This window comes from Rhincodon typus, chromosome 1 (genome assembly GCF_021869965.1).
Source record: "Rhincodon typus isolate 14 chromosome 1, sRhiTyp1.1, whole genome shotgun sequence".
In the NCBI taxonomy this organism is placed as follows: domain Eukaryota; kingdom Metazoa; phylum Chordata; class Chondrichthyes; order Orectolobiformes; family Rhincodontidae; genus Rhincodon; species Rhincodon typus.
The window spans coordinates 12451437-12469716 of record NC_063332.1 but is presented as its reverse complement, the minus strand read 5'-3'; the positions used below and the strand labels follow the sequence as shown (position 1 = coordinate 12469716).

Below are 18280 nucleotides of genomic sequence, written 5' to 3'. Positions count from 1 at the left end.
AAGAACTCAATAAGGTTTGTGAGGCACGACCTACCCTTCACAAAACCGTGTTGACTATCCCTAATCAAATTATTTCTATCTCTTATAATCCTTTCCAACACTTTACCCACAACCGAAGTAAGGCTCACTGGTCTATAATTACCAGGGTTGTTTCCACTCCCCTTCTTGAACAAGGGGACAACATTTGCTAGTCTCCAGTCTTCTGGCCCTATTCCTGTACACAATGACGACATAAAGATCAAAGCCAAAAGCTCTGCAATCTCCTCCCTAGCTTCCCAGAGAATCCTAGGATAAATCCCATCCGGCCCAGGAGACTTATCTATTTTCACACTTTCCAGAATTGCTAACACCTCCTCCTTATGAACCTCAATCCCGTCTAGTCTAATAGCCTGTATCTCAGTATTCTCCTCGACAACAATGTCTTTTTCCTGTGTGAATACTGACGAAAAATATTCATTTAGCGCCTCTCCTATCTCTTCGGACTCCACGCACAACTTCCCACTACTGTCCTTGACTGGCCCTAAACATTAACCTGGCCCTAGTCATTCTTTTATTCCTGACACACCTATAGAAAGCTTTAGGGTTTTCCTTGATCCTACCTGCTAAAGACTTCTCATGTCCCCTCCTGGGTCTTCGTAGCTCTCTCTTTAGGTCCTTCCTGGCTAACTTGTAACTCTCAAGCGCCCTCACTGAGCCTTCACGCCTCATCTCTACATAAGCCTCCTTCTTCCTCTTGACAAGAAATTCAACTTCTTTAGTAAACCACGGTTCCCTTGCTCGACCACTTCCTCCCTGCCTGACAGGTACATACTTCTCAAGGACACGCAGTAGCTGTTCCTTGAACAAGCTGCACATTTCAATTGTGCCCAGCCCCTGCAGTTTCCTTCTCCATCCTATGCATCCTAAATCTTGTCTAATCGCCTCATAATTGCCTTTCCCCCAGCTATAACTCTTGCCCTGCAGTATATACCTATCCCTTTCCATCGCTAAAGTAAACGTAACCGAATTGTGGTCACCAGTAATCCTCAAGAAACAGCAGCTAACCTTCAAGTTTGTGAAGTGTCAAGATATTGCTCCATTCACACATTTATTACTAACTAAATTAATTGTAGAAAGTTAAGGCTCATGATTAATAATATTTTTCAATGAAATTGTTTATGTTTTCACAATACTCATCAACCTGTCTGGCCCAGAAAAGGAACAGCTGAAACTGTGGAACTTCACATGTATGATAACTAAGTTGTTTTTAAAGGAAATTGAATTTTGAAATTGATTAAATTCAACAGGCCTAGTATTTTATATTGACGGTGTGGTGCTAAACTCCCAGTAAATTATGCCATTTCTCTCACAGTGTGATGTAGAGATTCCATTGAGAAGTATGAAATATATTCCATTGAGAAGAAACCAATCTACTATTAGGATGCACCATCCTTTGCTAATTATGGAAGTTAAAGATAGTTTGTATTTGAAATTATGAACAATGCTGAAAAGATTTGTGGTAGGTCAGAAGATTAGAAAGATTTTATAAAACATCAAAGAATCACTAAAATAAACAAGAAGTAGTAATTACTTAATGGAGACAACTGGCAGGAAATATAAAAATAGGCAGTAAAAGCTTCTGAAAGTACAAAAAAAAGACTGGCTGAACAGAACATTTGTCTGTTTGAGCGTGAGACTGAGGAATTAATAATGTGAAACAAGGAAATTGCAGAAAATCTGAACAAGTGTTATGGCTTGCCATTTCATTGAGTCAAGATGACTTGGGAGCTCTTTGAAAAGGATGGACGATCCTGATTCTGGGTTCTGAGGAAGGATCACCGGACCCGAAACGTTAATTCTGTTTTCTGCTGCCAGACCTACTGGGCTTTTCCAGCAACATTGTTTTTGTTGCAGTAGATGATTGCCCATGTGAGCTCTTGTGGTGCGGTGGACTGTCCCTACCTCGGGGTCAAAAGACCTGGATTCAAGTTCCAACTGCTCCAGAGGTGTGTCAGGATATATCTGCACAGATCTATATCTGTAACTAGCCAAATTGGTAACTCGGGAAAACATTGCAGTATACGTCGCAATCAGGAGCGCAATGCAAGAAAAGAGGCAGTGCAGTCCTCCAATCTGTGTCGCGACTATTTTGAGTGGTACGGTGGTGACGTTCAACTTTAAGAGTACTCAGCTCTAAAAATAAAATCCACTTTACAGAAAGCAGAAGGGCATATTGTTAATGTCCCAAATCCACCCTCCCCCTCCTGGTTTTACCAGGATCCCCCACTGCCCAGAGTCACAAAAAATCACATTCCAGATGACGGGCGTGAGGAGGCGGGGCAAAGGGGGTGGCATCGACCATGTTCAGAAACACTGGTGGTGGGGGGGGGGGGGGCGGTGATTGTTTCAGTGCTTCGAAACATTAAAATCAGCGTCAGAAGCATGTATTTTGGCTCAAAAGTAGAACTGTAGGCCTAGATTCACACTGACCGCAAAAGAAAACGTAAAGCGGAGGGAACCCGCGTCGCGTGCATTTCAGGAAAGCTACACACCTCCCCCTATCTTTCCCCATTCGTCGCGGTTGCCATTCGTGATGAAGTGCCGGTAATGGCTCCCGCTGCGTGATTACCTCCTCCTCGATTATCTTTTCCTTGCACCACGCCCACCATTTAGCTCGACCGACGATAACAACGGTAACAAAAACAGGGAAAAAAAAGGCCTACCTCTATCATAGGAACAGATTCACAAACGAAAAAAAAGCAGAAAAGGACTTGCAATGTTATCGATGCTCCAAGAGGCTTCGGCGGGGAAGGCGCGGCCGCTGCCTGGCAGGAGGAACGTGCGGTCTGAAACTTTCAGCCCGTTTGTCAGGTAGAGTGAGCGGCCGTTAACGGAACGCGATTCAAATATTTAGACGCTAGGGGCTCGTGCCCGCGGTGGGGGTGGGACCGTTAGCGGGTACTGGGCTGCCGCAGCCTGATCATCTTGAAACCCAGGGCGCCTGGCAATTTATGCTGTACAAATAACAATGTCTATAAACACAACCTGGTGATAATGCCTTTTAGAATGATATTCGGTTTTCTTTTATTTTTTGGTGTTGGTATTTTTAAAAATTGTGTTCCTTCTGGTAGGAGATAAAACAAAACAAAAACGACTCCTCCGGTTTTGTTCGAGTCAGATCCAACCCCTTGCTCACCTCGGCTGTCTCCAGTCATTGCATTGATGTGCTATTCTCTTTGTATGGAAGTGATTTTTCTCTTTCGTTATACCTTTAGCGTTTCTTTTCAGAGCTGAAGGGAGATTATGTGTGATCTCTCTCATTTCTTCCCACCACCCACCCCATGAGATTTTGTGCCCATTCGTGGCTCTCCTGCATCTTCCCACGACTGTGGTCATCCTACTCTGCCCCTCCCCACGTGCCTCTGGCCACCTTTCGGCTCTTCGTCCCCTCTCTTTCCTCATCCTGACTCTGGTTACCTGGCGACTCCCTTCCTGCCATTTTCTCCCCCCCCCCCCCCCCCGCTTTCTCTTTCTCTGATTTAAGTGGCAGCCCATTTATGACCTCTGGTGCTTGGCTTTCCCACAAGGGGAAACAAACTTTCCACATCTATCCTGTCAAGTCCCCTGTGAAACTTGTGTGTTTCAGTAAGATTGCTACTCATTCTTCTACACCCCAGTGATTACATGCCCAACCTACTGAGCCTTTCCTTCCATACCTGGGATCAGCAAAGTGAAGCTTCTGTGGACTGCCTCCAGTGCTAGTAAATCCTTTCTTAGATAAGGGTCCCAAAACTGTTCAGGCGGTTTGACTACTGCCTTGTGTAGTTTTAGTAAAACTTTCCTACATTAAACTAGATTCTTTTGAAACAGAAGCTAACATTCCATGTACCCTTCCTTGTACCTGCTGAACTTAGATGCTGGATTTTTAAAATTTGTTGCAGCTTTTTGTAGTCTTTCTCCATTTAAATAATATTCAGCCCTTCTATTCCTGCCACAGTGCATTACCTCACATTTTCCTGTATTAAGTCTACTCACTACAGCATGAAAAATGAAATATGGAATTCCATGAAACATTGGTATTTTGATATTTTGTGACTATTTTGACAGGTTATGTGGGAAAACTGATTTCTCTTGATTGTTATATAATGGCAACCTCGGTGCACCAGTACCCTTTTGTTTTTGAAAATTATCTATTTGTATTGCTGGATGCAATCTTTGTTTGTATGCAGCATTTAGTAATAAAAACAAGTTCAAATCTGTAAAATGCACCAGCTGATTATATGTTTAACATGGTCTGTTTTAAATGTGGCTTCGAACCTCCTGTTATATTTTCTATATTTAAGCTTTTGAAGCCAGAGGCACTGACTTTGTGATTAGAGAGTTGCAGGCGAAGTCAAAAGAAAAATCCGGGCCTTCGGGTATTGAAAGGAATGATGCTGTTTGCCCTGAAGAAGGGTAATACCCAAAAAGTTGACTTCTCTTTTCCTCTAGATGCTGCCTGGCTTGCTGTGTTCTTCCAGCCTCCAGTTTGTCTACCTTGGATTCCAGCGTCTGCAGTTATTTTTGTCTCTAACTTTGTTTGTGAACCTTTTTTTCGTCAGATGTCTTTGCTAACAAGGGTGAAAAATTTTCCTGGGAATAGCAACTATGAGATAGCAAGGACTGCAGATGCTGGAAGCCAGAGTTGTTAAAATGTGGAGCTGGAGGAGCACAGCATCGGAGGAGTAGGAAAGTCAACATTTCAAGTCGGGTCCCTTCATTAGGCTTGGGGAGGGGGAAGGGAGATTGGAAATAAATGGGGGGTGGAGCTGGTAGAAAGTAGGTGAGATGGTGATAGGTGGATGCCGGTAGGGGGTTGTCAATGGGAAGGATGGGGTGGATAGATGAGAAGAAAGATGGGCAGGTTGTGTCAGGTCAAGGAGGTAGGGATGAGGGGGAGGGTGGGACATGGTGAGCTGAGGATAGGGAGATTTTGAAGCTGGTGAACTCTATGTTGAGGCCATTGGGCTCTAAGCTCCCAAGGCGGAATATAACGTGTTGTTCCTCCAGTTTGTGTATAGCCACATTGTGACAATGGAGAAGGCCCAGGATGGACGTCCCACCAAGGAAGTGGGAGGGGGAGTTGAAATGGCTGACAGTTGGAGTGTACAGAGCGCAGATTCTCCGTGACTTAGTCACTGAGGAGACCACATCGGGAGCAACAGATGCAGTAAACCAGATTAGGAGACGTACAGATGAATTTCTGTTGGCTTTGGAATGATTGTTTGGGGCCTTGGATGGAGGTGAGAGTGGTGGCGTAGGGGCAGGTGTAGCACTTTCTGTGTTTGCAGGGAAGGGTGCCGGGTGTGGTGGTAAGGAGAGTGGAGCTGATGAGGGAATCACGGAGTGAATGCTCCCTATGGAAAGCAGGTAGGGGTGGGGAAGGAAATATCTTTTTGGTGATGGGGTCTGATTACAGATGTCAAAAATGGCGGAGGATTTGGAAATTTGGTGGGGTGGTTTGTGAGGACCAAGGGGCCTATATCCTTGTTGGGGGGAGGGGGTGTGAGGGCAGATGTGCGGGTTGAGGTCATTATAAATCACGGGAGAAGGGCAATTACGGTCCTTGAAGTAGGAGGACATGTGGGATGTACAAGAGTGGAACGCTTCATCCTGGGAGCAGATGGCGTGGAGGCAGAGGAATTGGGAGGATGGGATCGCATTCTTGCAAGAGGGTGGGTGAGATGAGGTGTAGTTGAAGTAGCTGTGGGAATCTGCGTTTGAAATGGATGTCTGTGCTGAGTCGGTTGCTGGAGTCACAGGTGGAGAGGTCCAGGAAGGGGGAGGGAGGTGTCAGAAATGGTCCAGGTGAATTTTAGGTTGGGGTGAAAGGTGTTGGTGAAATTGATGAACTGTTCGAGTTCCTCATGGGAGCACGAGGCAGCACTGATACAGTCATCAATGCAGCAGAGGAAGAGGTGAGGGATAGTGTCAGTGTAACTGGAAGAGGGACTGTTCCACGTATCCTACAAACAGCTCAATGGCCTCAACATAGAGTTCACCAGCTTCAAAATCTCTCCACCCCCAGCCTCATCCCATGTCCAGCTCTCCCCCTCATCTCCGCCTCCTTGACCTGACACAACCTGTACATCTTCGGTCTCACCTATCGCCCCATCCTTCCCATTGACCAATCTCTGCAGCCCCCTACCTGCATCCACCTATCAGCATCCCACCTACCTTCCCTCTATTTATTTCTGAGCTCCCTTCCCCCTCCCCAGTCCTGATGAAGGGTCCCGACCCAAAACGTCCGCTTTGTTACTGCTTTGATACTGTCTGACTTGCTGTGCTTCTCTATCTCCGTGTTTATTGAAAAAGTTGCCTGCTTGTCTCCAACTCTTCATTTGGATCCTGCAACATGTGATTAAAAAGGAGCTATGTGAGCCATGTTGGAGCATGTGCAGTTTTTAAATAAATCCTTTTCCCACGTTGTTTAACCCTGAAGGGCTTAGCTAGCTACAGCCCACTGAGTTGAAGGTTTATTTTGCAAATTATTTTAATTTAAAAAAAAATTCTTTCATACTGTATAAATGTGCGACTGAAACAAGCCGGAATAGAACTTGATTATTATTCCCAGTTTTTTCCTAACTTCTTTTGAGTTTTTAATAGTCTTTTATCATCTTGTTGTAGACAAGACCAAACCCCCTCAAAATATATTAAGGAGATAGCCTCGACCCTAACTTGTTCTTCTTTTAAAGTCAAGTGAAAGGCATTGTGTTCCAGATGCAATTCGATTTGTCAAACTACTTGACTTTAAGCAACACACACTTTGTTATGTCTGTATTTTAACTGTATTGTAAAAATAAAAAGAATTGGCTTAACTTTAACTATTGAAATGCTTAACAATATAGTATATTAACTAGCTAATTAATTATTCCAATATAGTAACGTCCCATAGACATAGCCTTGGCGCAAACAAATTTCGCACCTCTCTTTCTGCTGTTGGAACCCAAGGTTTTAGTTGTAACAGAGGAACAAGAGCTTTCACATCCAATTTCAAGACCCAAACAACTGCTGAAAGCTAAGACTGAAAATCCTGGTCCTGTTTGACCCCACCCATTCAGGCTGTTTTTATTGTTCCAACGTTTTTTAAAAAAAAAAAAAAAAAATGCCCAAGGCGCCTGAAGCTGTTTCCTTGATTGGCTTTGACCAGACTGCTCGCTACCTGTGTCTCGTATTATCGTCACAATATGCATAGCTGGATGCAGTGGTGTATGTCCCTAATCTGGTTCCCATAAACTTACATTTCTTCAGAGCAGATGACCTCGGCTGAAATTGCTGATGTTGAGCAGTTTATCATGCTATGGTCAATAGCAATGCAGCATTACTCTCTAATCTCTGAAGAATCGGCTCTGTTCAGGAGGGGTGAACCAGTCTAGGTTGGAAACTGGGCAGGTTAAAGTCTCCATGTTGCTTTTTAGTGGAACTGTATTTGTCAGCAGAGGATGCAGTTCAATCTGTCAAACATAGTGGCATTGACAAGTCCTGGATGAATAGTTTACTTTGGAAGAGAGACCGCTACATGATGTTGAAATTTCAGCTTGTGACCCCAAACTTTGGGAAGTCTGTTTCAGATTCTGTCTGAAAATCTTTCAGTATAGATTTCAGCTGGATCTGCAATTGACTGAGTGGCAAGAGGCAGTGGATGATGATTGAGATGTGTTTTTCCAACTGGAAGCCTGTGTCCAGTGGCGTCTCAAAGGGCCATTGTCGTAAATGCTTTATCCTTATCTTTTGCAACCCCCAATATGTTGGGTTTCTTCCATCATTGAGCAAGGGGATATTTGTGGAACCGCCTTCTCCAGATAATTATTTAACTGCCCACATCATCCACAACTGGATGTTGTAGGAGTGCAGAGCTTGGGATTGATCTATTACTATGAAATCACTTGAACTTGGCCATCACTGATGTGTTGTCTTGAAGCATCCCAAAAATCTACATCACCCATCAGTCACCAGAAACTGAATTCCTAGTCATCCACTCCATGTAACAAGCACACTGTTAGAAAATGAAGCAAAACATATCGCCTATAATGAACTGAAAAAAAAAACAGCAGCAAGATCATGGAACTGGAGAAAGTGTTAAGGAGGTCTGACTTTTGACAAAGCAGTGAGGAAGGATAACATTGTACCAGAATTCCTGAAACAACTGGAGTCAATACAGTGTGAAGCTGGAGGAACACAGCAGGTCTGGCAGCATCAGAACAGGAAAGTTGACATTTTGGGTTGGGACCCTTCATTGAGACTGGGGAGGAGGAAGAGAGCTCAAATAAATGGAGGGGGGTGGGGCTGGGCGAGGTAGGTAGGGTGGTGACATTCCCTCAGAGACATACAATTACAAAATCCCTGACAAAGACACATTCTGATATGCCCCCTCAAAGGTACATTGTTACACACTCGGTCAAAGAGAGAGACACCATTACACACAGCATCACACAGCGACGCACTGTACCAACACTCACTTCCAGTATCTGCAGTTCTTGCTATTTCGTAGTCGCTGAAAACCAGACTGCAAAGCCTCTTTGAAGGATGCCCACCTTGTGGAGGCTGTCCTCCTCCCTCCGAAAAGATCCCAGTGGATCTCTCTCCAACTGCAACCCCATGGTGATTTCCTCCGCCCTGAAGCTCTTCGACCACATCCTGAAACAAACCCGTTACCCATCTCCACAATGCCCTACCTGCATCGACCTATCACCACCCCACCTACCTTAGCCCAGCCCCATTCCCCCATTTATTTCTGAGTTCCCTTCCCCCTACCCCTGATGAAGGATCCTGACCCGAAACATAGACTTTCCTGTTCTTCTGCTTGACCTCCTGTGTTCCTCCAGCTCCACGCTGTATAGACTTTGAGCTGATTACATCACATTCACACCACAATAAGATATTTGAGCATCTTATCCTGCGGAGCATATCTCCAGAAGCAGACCCTAACCTTAATGTCAACCTAAGCTGGTTTGCTTATGGGTCAGATCAGGTGATTGAGTTCTGGTATACCAATGTGAAAAATAGCTTCCAAAAGAGCATGACTCGGGCAATGTGGTACTGAACCTCATAGCTGCCTGTGATACTCTGTGGTTCCCTATTGTGCTCCTAAAGCTGTCCAGAGTGCTTCCAACATCAGTTGGGACTGTTGTCTTTGCAGTAGGTATTTTAGAGTCCACCTTTCATAGGAGAGAAACGCATGGAGAAGACTGGCAAATGCACTATCCAAGGTCTCAGTATGAGCCCCAACAGTGTTCGACATACATACAAAAGATATACCAACAGCCACTTCTCACAAGTTCATTCATTCCAATCCCATCTATTGTGCCATTCGGGCTCTCTTCTCTGTACCTTAGACCTGATCCTTATTAAAGGCATCACATAGTTGACAGACCTCTGCAGCAGAAGGGATCTTCTGTCAATGTCCCTCTAAACTGTAATCAGTATTTTCAACATCCACATGCCAGACCAGTAAAGAATTGCATGTCTGTGTGGATGGTCAGAGACTAAAACGTGATCTTAATCCAAAGTACTTGGGACTATTCCCTTCTCGGGACATCTGAAGAAAACAGAAGCTGAGATCCAAATTAGAATTGACCTATTTAACAAACTTGCTGGATCTACTTGGGATATTGTTGCCACAGCATTCCAGACCTTAGAGCAATTCCTATCATATTTCATGCCAGAGTGCTGTGTACATTTTATGACACAGGTCATCACACTCACCATTTTGTTGACACTCTAACTGAATGCATCAATGTGCATTATAACTGGAACCTACTCTGCCTCCTTACAAACGTCATGACCCCATGCATATACCAACAGATGGAAAACTCATCAGCTGGTTGAGACGATCTGCAGCACACCTCCCTTCCCACTCGTGCTGATCTCCTTTAATCCCCTTGCTGTCTGTCCATATTAGGCAACATTCCTTGAACATTTCCTTGGATTTAAGGAATAGGAAACGTGAAATGTTACTAACAAGTTCTTTGTGACAGATGCTGACTGTCAAATGAGAGGCTTTGGAACTATCATGGTGAGAAGTAGTGCTCGCTGAATGGATTCAGCACAAGCAAACCTTCTCCACTGGGGTTGCAGGAAAAACAGTCATGTGTTTATGGAGAGACACAAAATGCTACATATTATTGAGGATGTCCCCTTTGAAAACTGTAGTGGATGAATCACCTTAAATTCAGCAAATGAGTTGATTACTTGGCTTTAGGTATTTGCATTTGCTAGTTAAAATATGGATTGTCATAGAAATCCGTTTTGTTGCTCATTTCTTTGAAAAGAAATCAGTTATTCTTAGAATTGATTACCTTGGATTTGAAGTCGCAATGTCGCATCTGAAGCAGTTTAGTAATGAATTCCTGTATTTAAAAGAAAATGTTTATGATCACTTTCTCCAGGGCAATTAGGGATGATCAGTAGGTGCTAGCCTTGACAGTTGCCGCCATATGCCATGATTAACGTAAAGTAAATTCAAAATTGTGATTATATCACACTATCATGATATGCAATTGGAACTGGAAAATATTGTCTACAAAATATGCATGAGCCAGCTACAGATTAACTGCAGGTAATCAGTTTTAATGACTATGCCATCCTCTTCCTGTCGTGAATTTCTTTGTCCTCGAGCTGTGTGAATGTTAGCAGTTCTTGACTCCAACTGCCATCAAAAACAAAAATAGCTTTTTCAACTGTTTTAAGTGTAGGTTAGGGTTTTGAGAGAATTGGAATGACTTGTTTCAATATGTTGTGATCCCAGTTGATGGTAATAAGTCATATCTTGCACGAGATGTGGTTTGATAGATCATGAGTTTTATTTTTGCAGTTTGTTTACTGTAGTGGTCAGCTATTGAACATATTCACACAGTACTGTTTATGTACTTTTAACAAAAGAACACAAGTTTATTACACCAAAAAAGGCAAAAATGTGTACACACAATACTTTGGAAAGATGATAGCGAAAACAGCAGTCCTTTTCCGAGCAATATCCTTCACAGACACACAATCCCAGTGTAATATCATTTCTATCTTGACTGTTTAGTTTCTTATTTCACTGATGAGGTTAGAGTTTTTTCTTTTAAGTTTTTTTTTTTTCCCCTATACATTCACCAGATGTAATTTGCCCCGTTACTGTCTATCCCTGAGATAAACAGATACTAGCTACTTTACTAACTTTTCCTAACTAGACTTTTAAGAATAGCCTTGTCTACTTAACTGGAAGTTAACTGCTAACTGGGAGTTTTAAGACTGCTTCCAAGCTCTGAAAGCCTAGACTGCCACAAACTAAACATGCCTTCTGATATGAAACCGTTTTTTTCAACTTCAGTCCAATTGTGGCCCCTAGTCTGCTCTACTTTGCCATAAAAGTTTAACTTTATAAATATTTACAATCACTTCATTTCCCAGATAGTTTGATTATTTATTAACAGCTTGGATAATGGAATAGAAAGTCATGTAATCAAGGTTTTTGAGAAGATTTGTAGCTCATTTGATGTATTTGTTGACTTGCACGCTGAGCTAGTAAGTTTGTTCACAAACGTTTCGTCACTATGCTAGGTAACATCATCAGCATGCCACTGGTGAAGCGTCGGTGTTCTGTCCCGCTTGCCACAGGGCAAACAGAAGGAAACTGGCCATCAGGATTCATGAACACCCACCAGCTACCAAGAGTCATGACGAACTATAAATCATTTCAATACACATGGACAAAGAAGAACAGCAATTTGACTGGGACAACATAACCAACGTAGGACAAGCCAAGCAAAAACCCGCATGAGAATTTGTGGAGGGCTGGCACTCAAACTGGAACCCCATTAACAAACACGTAGAGCTGGACCCCATATACCAACCACTAAGAAACAAATTTGGAAGTGATGTCACCCACCCCAACAAATCAAGACAGATAAATAGCAAGCGGGACAGAACACCAATGCTTCACCGGAGGCACATTGACGATGTTACCTAGCAGGGTGACGAAACATTTGTAAACAAACTTGCTCAGCGAGCAAGTCAATGACAGAGTCTTATATCCAAATTTGCTAATGACACAATAGTCGGTCCCATTGTAGACAATGTTTAAATTTAGATTTATTGTCACATGCATATAAAAATACAGTGAAGAGTGTTTTTGTGTGTCTCACGCCAAGTGTCATCACATTCTGGTGCCATCTTGAAACTGAATATAATACAAGATTTTAATGCAATAGAGTTTGTCGTCTTGTTCCTCCACCACTGCTGCTCCAATCACTGCTTGACATTGGTTGGAATTACAGAAATGGGTTCCTGAGTCTCTAATGGGCTCTGGGGTTTCAGTTACGGGCCTCTGCTGCCATTCCCGTGATTGATGTGTCCGAGCTGGAGCCATGGCTCTGGGGATGCGCGGGTTCCATCCCTCTAAAATTACCAAGGGATGTTGATAGGTTAGGTGAATGCGTAAATCTGGCAGATACAGTTAAACATAAGCGGGTGTGAGGTTATCTATGTTGGACCAACAAATTATAAATCGGGGATTTTCTCGATGATATGTTGATGGAGTGGGTGTCCAAAGAGACTTGGGGCCTCTGGTGCTTTGATCTTTAAAATGCCAGAAATGGGTACAGGAAAAAAAACAAAACTGATGGAATGCTGGCCTTTCTATCTAGAAAACTGGGGTATAAGGATATTTAAGTTATGCTGCAGTCAGACAAAACACTGTTGTTGGACTACTGAGAGTAGATCTGGGCACCACACCTTGGGAAGGATAAATTGGCCTTGGAGAGATATGAAAAAGGCGTTTTGTATGTTTGCCTTTATTGGTCAGTGCATTGAGTATAGGAGTTGGGATGTCATGTTGTGGCTGTACAGGACATTGGTTAGGCCACTTAAAATACTGCATTCAGTTCTGGTCTGCTTGCCGTAAGAAAGATGTTGTTAAACTTGAAAAGGTGCAAAAAAAAGTTTACAAGGATGTTGCCATGATTGAAGGCTTTGAGCTGTAGGTAGATGCTGAATAGGCTGAGGCTGTTTTCCCTGGAGCATCAGAGGCTGAGGGCTGGCTTTATAGAGGTTTATAAAATCATGAGGGGAATAGAAAGATCAAATAGCCAAGATCTTTTTCCCAGGTTTCAGGAGTCCAAAACTAGAGGGTGAGAGGTTTAAGGTGAGAGGTGAAAGATGTAAAAGGAACCTGATGGGCAACGTTTTCATGCAGAGGGTGGTGGTTGTATGGAATGAGCTGCCAGAGGAAGAGGTGGAGGCTGGTACAATTACAACATTTAAAAGGCATTTGGATGTGTATATGAATAGGAAGGGTTTAGAGGGATAATGGGCCGCTTGCTGGTAAACGGGACTAGATTAATTTAGGATATCTGTTCAGCGTAGACGAGTTGGACTAGAGGGTCTTTTTCCATTTTGTACAGCTCTATGACTTGTTCCTTAAATATGTATGCACATGCACCTCTGATCATCTGCACAGTCACTTTGCCAAATCTATGTTACATTTTTGTTGAAGACTCCAAACAATATCTTATACAGATGGTCACAAGCATTCTCGTGCACGTAACAATCCTGTATACGACAGGCAAGAGAAGTTGGAATTATTCTCCTGCATTGGTTGGTTATCATAAAAACCAATGTAGTTCACTAATGCCTTTTAGGGCAGGAAATCTGCCTTCTTTACTTGTATTCCCATGCAGGCCCCAACGAGCCATTCAGTTCAAGGGCAGTTAGGAATGGACAAATTATGACTCAGCCAGCAACACCCAAACCTTACAGTAGAGTTTGCAAACACACGTGCCTGAGAGAAGGGAAATTAATGACATTGGTCGGGGAGCGGGGGTGTGTTGGGGGGAAGCGAACTTAAACCTAAAAGCTATCTTTACTTATTCAAAATTATCTTTAACTGACAGCAGTACAAACATACAAAATCAGCACTCACAAGTTGTCACACCCTTCTCAATAAAAAGCACTATGAAGCAACTTAAAAGCAAAAAGGTTTCTTTCAAGCAGTATTTTAGGGTTGGAGCATGATTTAGCATACCAGACCATGTGTGCACTTCAAAAGATCTGTGCATCATATCTAACTAAATGCATGGTAATAGACTGTGCAGTTAAAACGCATCATTTAAATTACATAATTGTGATTATGATTTATATATATGTAGGAATTTGGATTTTCAAGTAGAGATAAATGGATTTTTGATTTTACTTCTGCAAAGGCAATTTCTCTATTGTCAGATGGTCATTTTTTGAACAGTGAGTTCAAAAACTTGTGACTTAAGCTAAATGACTCAGAACATAAGGATGGGAGTAAACTATTAAGCTTCTTGAGCCTGTTCCAACATTCAGTGAGATCATGGCTGATCTGTGGCCCAAATCTACATACCTGCCTTTGGCCCATATCTCTTTATACCTCAGGTAATTTTAAATCTCGGGCTGCTTTACAAAAAATTAACAACTGATCTAGCATCCTCTGCTGTTTATGGATGAGAGATCTAAACATCTTACCACCCTGTGTGCATAGAAGTGCTTCCAAACCCCTCTCCTGAATGGTCTGGCCCTAAATCTCAGACTATTGCCTCGTTCTTGAATCCTCAACCAGTGGGAAAGTTTATGCTTATTCACCCTGACTTTTCCTGTTAATATCTTGAAGACTTTCGTTCAGATTATCTCTTAACCTTCTCAATGCTAGAGAAAACAGGCCTAATTTATATAATCACTCCTCATAACTTAACCCCTGAAGTGGTTCTCTTTGTTCAGCAGCACTCCCCACGACCTTACTATGAAGTGTACAAGTCCTGCCCTGATTTTCCCTTTCAAAATGCAGCACCTTTCATTTATCGAATTTAAACTCCATCTGCCACTCCTCAGCCCATCAACCCATCTGATCAAGGTCCCATTGTATTCTGAAGTAACCTTGACTGTCACTACATCACCAATTTCGGTGTCCTGTGCAAACATACTAACCATACCTCCTATATTCATGTCCAAATCATTTATATCAATGATAAAAAGCAGTGGACCCAGCACTGATCCTTGTGGCACACTGCTGTTCATAGCCCTCCAGTCTGAGAAGCAGCGCTCCTCCACCACCACCCTCTGTCTCCTACCTTCGAGCCAGTTATGTATCCGGATGTCTAGTTCTCCCTGTATTCCATGTGATCTAACCTTGTTAACGAGTCTACCACGTGGAATCTCATCGAACGCCTTACTGAAATCTATATAAACGCGTTCATCGGTCTGCCTTCAATAATCCTTCATTAAACTCAGTCAAGTTAGTGAGACATGATTTCGCATGCACAAAGCCATGTTGACTATCCATAATCAGTCCTTGCCTTTTCCAAGTTCTGAGGAAGGGTCACCAAACCTGAAATGTTAACCCTGTTTTTAACTTCACAGATGCTGTCAGACCTGCTGAGCTTTTCCAGCAACATTGTTTTTGACTCTCATACCATAAATGAACATTAAAAAAATGCACAAAGCTTGAGGACACATATTTGAAATGAAAATTTAAGCTGGGATATGTGAAGAAGAGCTTTTGCATACAGTGGTGATGATAAGGAATTTGCTATCTGACAGCAGTGAAATTAGAGATGCTAAGTCGTTACAAAAAGAAAATAGCATGGGCACTTTGGGGAAATAGACTTGTGGGGATGCTGCAGTGGGTTGGGACTGACTGAAATGCTCTACAATGCGATGGCATTCATATGATGGGCTAAATATAGCTTCCTGTGTTGTAGTAACTCTGTCTCTAAGAAAACATGGTTGAAATGAAGCTTCTACGTATGGGAACAGAATAGGTTTTATTGAGTATACAAAATTTGGCAAGGCCAAAGAGTTAGTTCCATGGGTCAGTGATTTTTGTTTTATAACATTTGGAGGCTGAATTGGATTACAGATTTTCTGTTCTGTTTTCTTCTCTGTTTCAATCGTATGGCTTTCTAAAATGAAATCTGTGACTTTGATGCAACGTGAGTTAATCTTTGTCACAAGAACCATAGAACCCTTACAGTGTGGAAACAGGCCCTTTGGCCCAACAAGTCCACACTGACCCTTGGTGCATCCCACCCAGACCCATCCCCTTTTTACCCACCTAATCTACAGACCCCTGAACACTACGGGCAATTTAGCTTAGCCAATCCACCTAACCTGCACATCTTTGGACTGTGGGAGGAAACCGGAGTACCCGGAGGAAACGCACGCACACACAGGGAAAATGTGCAAACTCCACACAGTCGCCCCAGGGTGGAATTGAACCCCGGTCCCTGGCGCTGTGAGGCAGCAGTGCTAACCACTGAGCCACCGTGCCGCCCTATATAGATGTCGCAACTTAAAATATGTTTGGAGTTGAATATGCAAACCATGCAAAGTCAGATATGTCAAATAATAACTCTTGTCTAAGAGGATGGAATGTCTGTGTTGCCATAGTTGGGGTTGAAGTAGCATATTCAGATTTATTTCCATTCTATTGTGAACCACGTAATGTTTAACATGATAATCTGCTGATGACCTCCATGTTGCCTGTAATTTCAGTGGAATGTTATTGGATTATTCACTGGAGAGAGGCTGTGATTAAGTTTCACACAATGCTGCACATTGTTCTGTGGTGAGAAAGAGGGTATTCTGAGGGATTCTGAATTCAATTCAGATATCGTACTACGTTTTACGATTTGTATAATGCGGTTTCAAGTCGTGACTGCAACTTGTTCCATCCCGCTATAATCCCTTTTTTTCAGGAATTTTGATAGACGTTATAAATTGAATTGAGGAACAGAATCCTCTATCAATTTGTTAATAATGTCTGTTTAACAAAAAAAAAATGTATGTTAGGATGTCTGACAAGCAAAATCGAAACCCTCTGCAAATGTAGGCTGTTCCATCCTTTAATTTCCATTAATTTTGCAGTCTTGATTCTTGGGGGAGGCGATGGCCTAGTGGTATTATTGCTGGACTATTAATCCAGGGACCCAGAAAATGTTCTGGGGACGTGGGTTCGAATCCTGCCATGGCAGATGGTGGAAGTTGAATCTAATAAATATCTGGAATTTTAATGACTATGAATCCATTGTCAATTGTTGGAAAAACCCACCTGGTTCACTGATGCCCTTTAGGGAAGGAAACTGCCATCCTTACCTGGTCTGGCCTACATGTGACTCCAGACCCACAGCAATGTGGTTGACTGTGAACTGCCTGATGGGCAATAAATGCTGCCAAGCCAGCAACACCCATGAATGAATTTAAGAAATAACTGTATGCTGTAAAAGTATTTTGGAATTTGCTTGAAGAAACTTTGGGGTGATAGGTGAAAGGAGATTGTTGCAAGTTAAAATGGCAGTGAAGTTTGGCATGACCACGGCTTTTCAGGAGGAAGGATGCAGGAGATCAACCAGTATGTTAGAATAGTTAAGATTTAAAGGTAACAAAATAAGCTGTGTTTTGAATCAATCTCGAGAGACTGTAATAAAGTCAGAGGGCGATGTAGGCAGATCACAAAGATATGACAGAAGTAAGATTATAGTTGTACAGGATTTCAGATTGGCTAACACTAACTGGGATTTGCTAACATTAGTGCTAAAGGATTAGTTTGTGGAATTTTTAAAGTGCGTCCAGAAGATCTTTTTGTGCTAGTACTTCATCGTAGTAAAATGATGTAGTGCTAAACATGAACCTAGAAAGTGAAACAAAATCAGATCTCCTAAACAGTAACTTGGAGACAGATGCTGGAAGCTAGAGTCAACAAATGTAGAGCTGGAATAGCACAGCAGGTCAGATAACATCTGAGGAGTAGGAAAGACCGTGTTTTGGGCTGAAACCCTTTGTCAGGATGTTCGGTTGGAAACATTGACTTCCCTGCTTGGATACTGCCTGACCTGCTTGCTTTTCCAGCTCCACATTTATTGACTCCTAAACAGTAATCTGCTTTCTCTCCACAGATGCTGCCAGACCTGCTGAATTTTTTTTTCCTGCCAATTTTTATTTTGGTTTCTGATTTCCAGTGTCCATGGTTCTCTGTTTTTATACTAGGAAGTGAAGCTGCTTAAGTGGTTTAAGTTTCAGTGGGCGAACATTTTGGGGATAGTGACAGTCACTCTCTGCAAGTTTTAAAGTTGTTATGGAAAGGGATAAAGATAGTGCAGAAGTTGTGTCCCGACTGGGGAAGGCCAGTTTCCATATTGTGAGACAGGATCTGGCAAACATAGATGTGGAGCAGCTAGAACAAAGAACAAAGAACAAAGAACGTAGGAACTGCGGATGCTGGAGAATCCGAGACAGCAAGGTGCAGAGCTGGATGAACACA

General features: G+C 42.6%; 1 protein-coding gene across 1 annotated transcript in view; it reads left to right on the top strand.

Annotated features, from left to right (window-relative positions):
- The first annotated feature begins 2526 nt into the window (after window positions 1-2526).
- Window positions 2527-18280, top strand: part of dnaaf9 (dynein axonemal assembly factor 9) — a 253262-nt gene continuing 237508 nt past the window's right edge. The window contains exon 1 of the mRNA XM_048602079.1: window positions 2527-2850. Within this exon, the coding sequence (XP_048458036.1) occupies window positions 2756-2850 (95 nt within the window). The 5' untranslated portion in view covers window positions 2527-2755. The remainder of the gene's footprint in view (window positions 2851-18280) is intronic.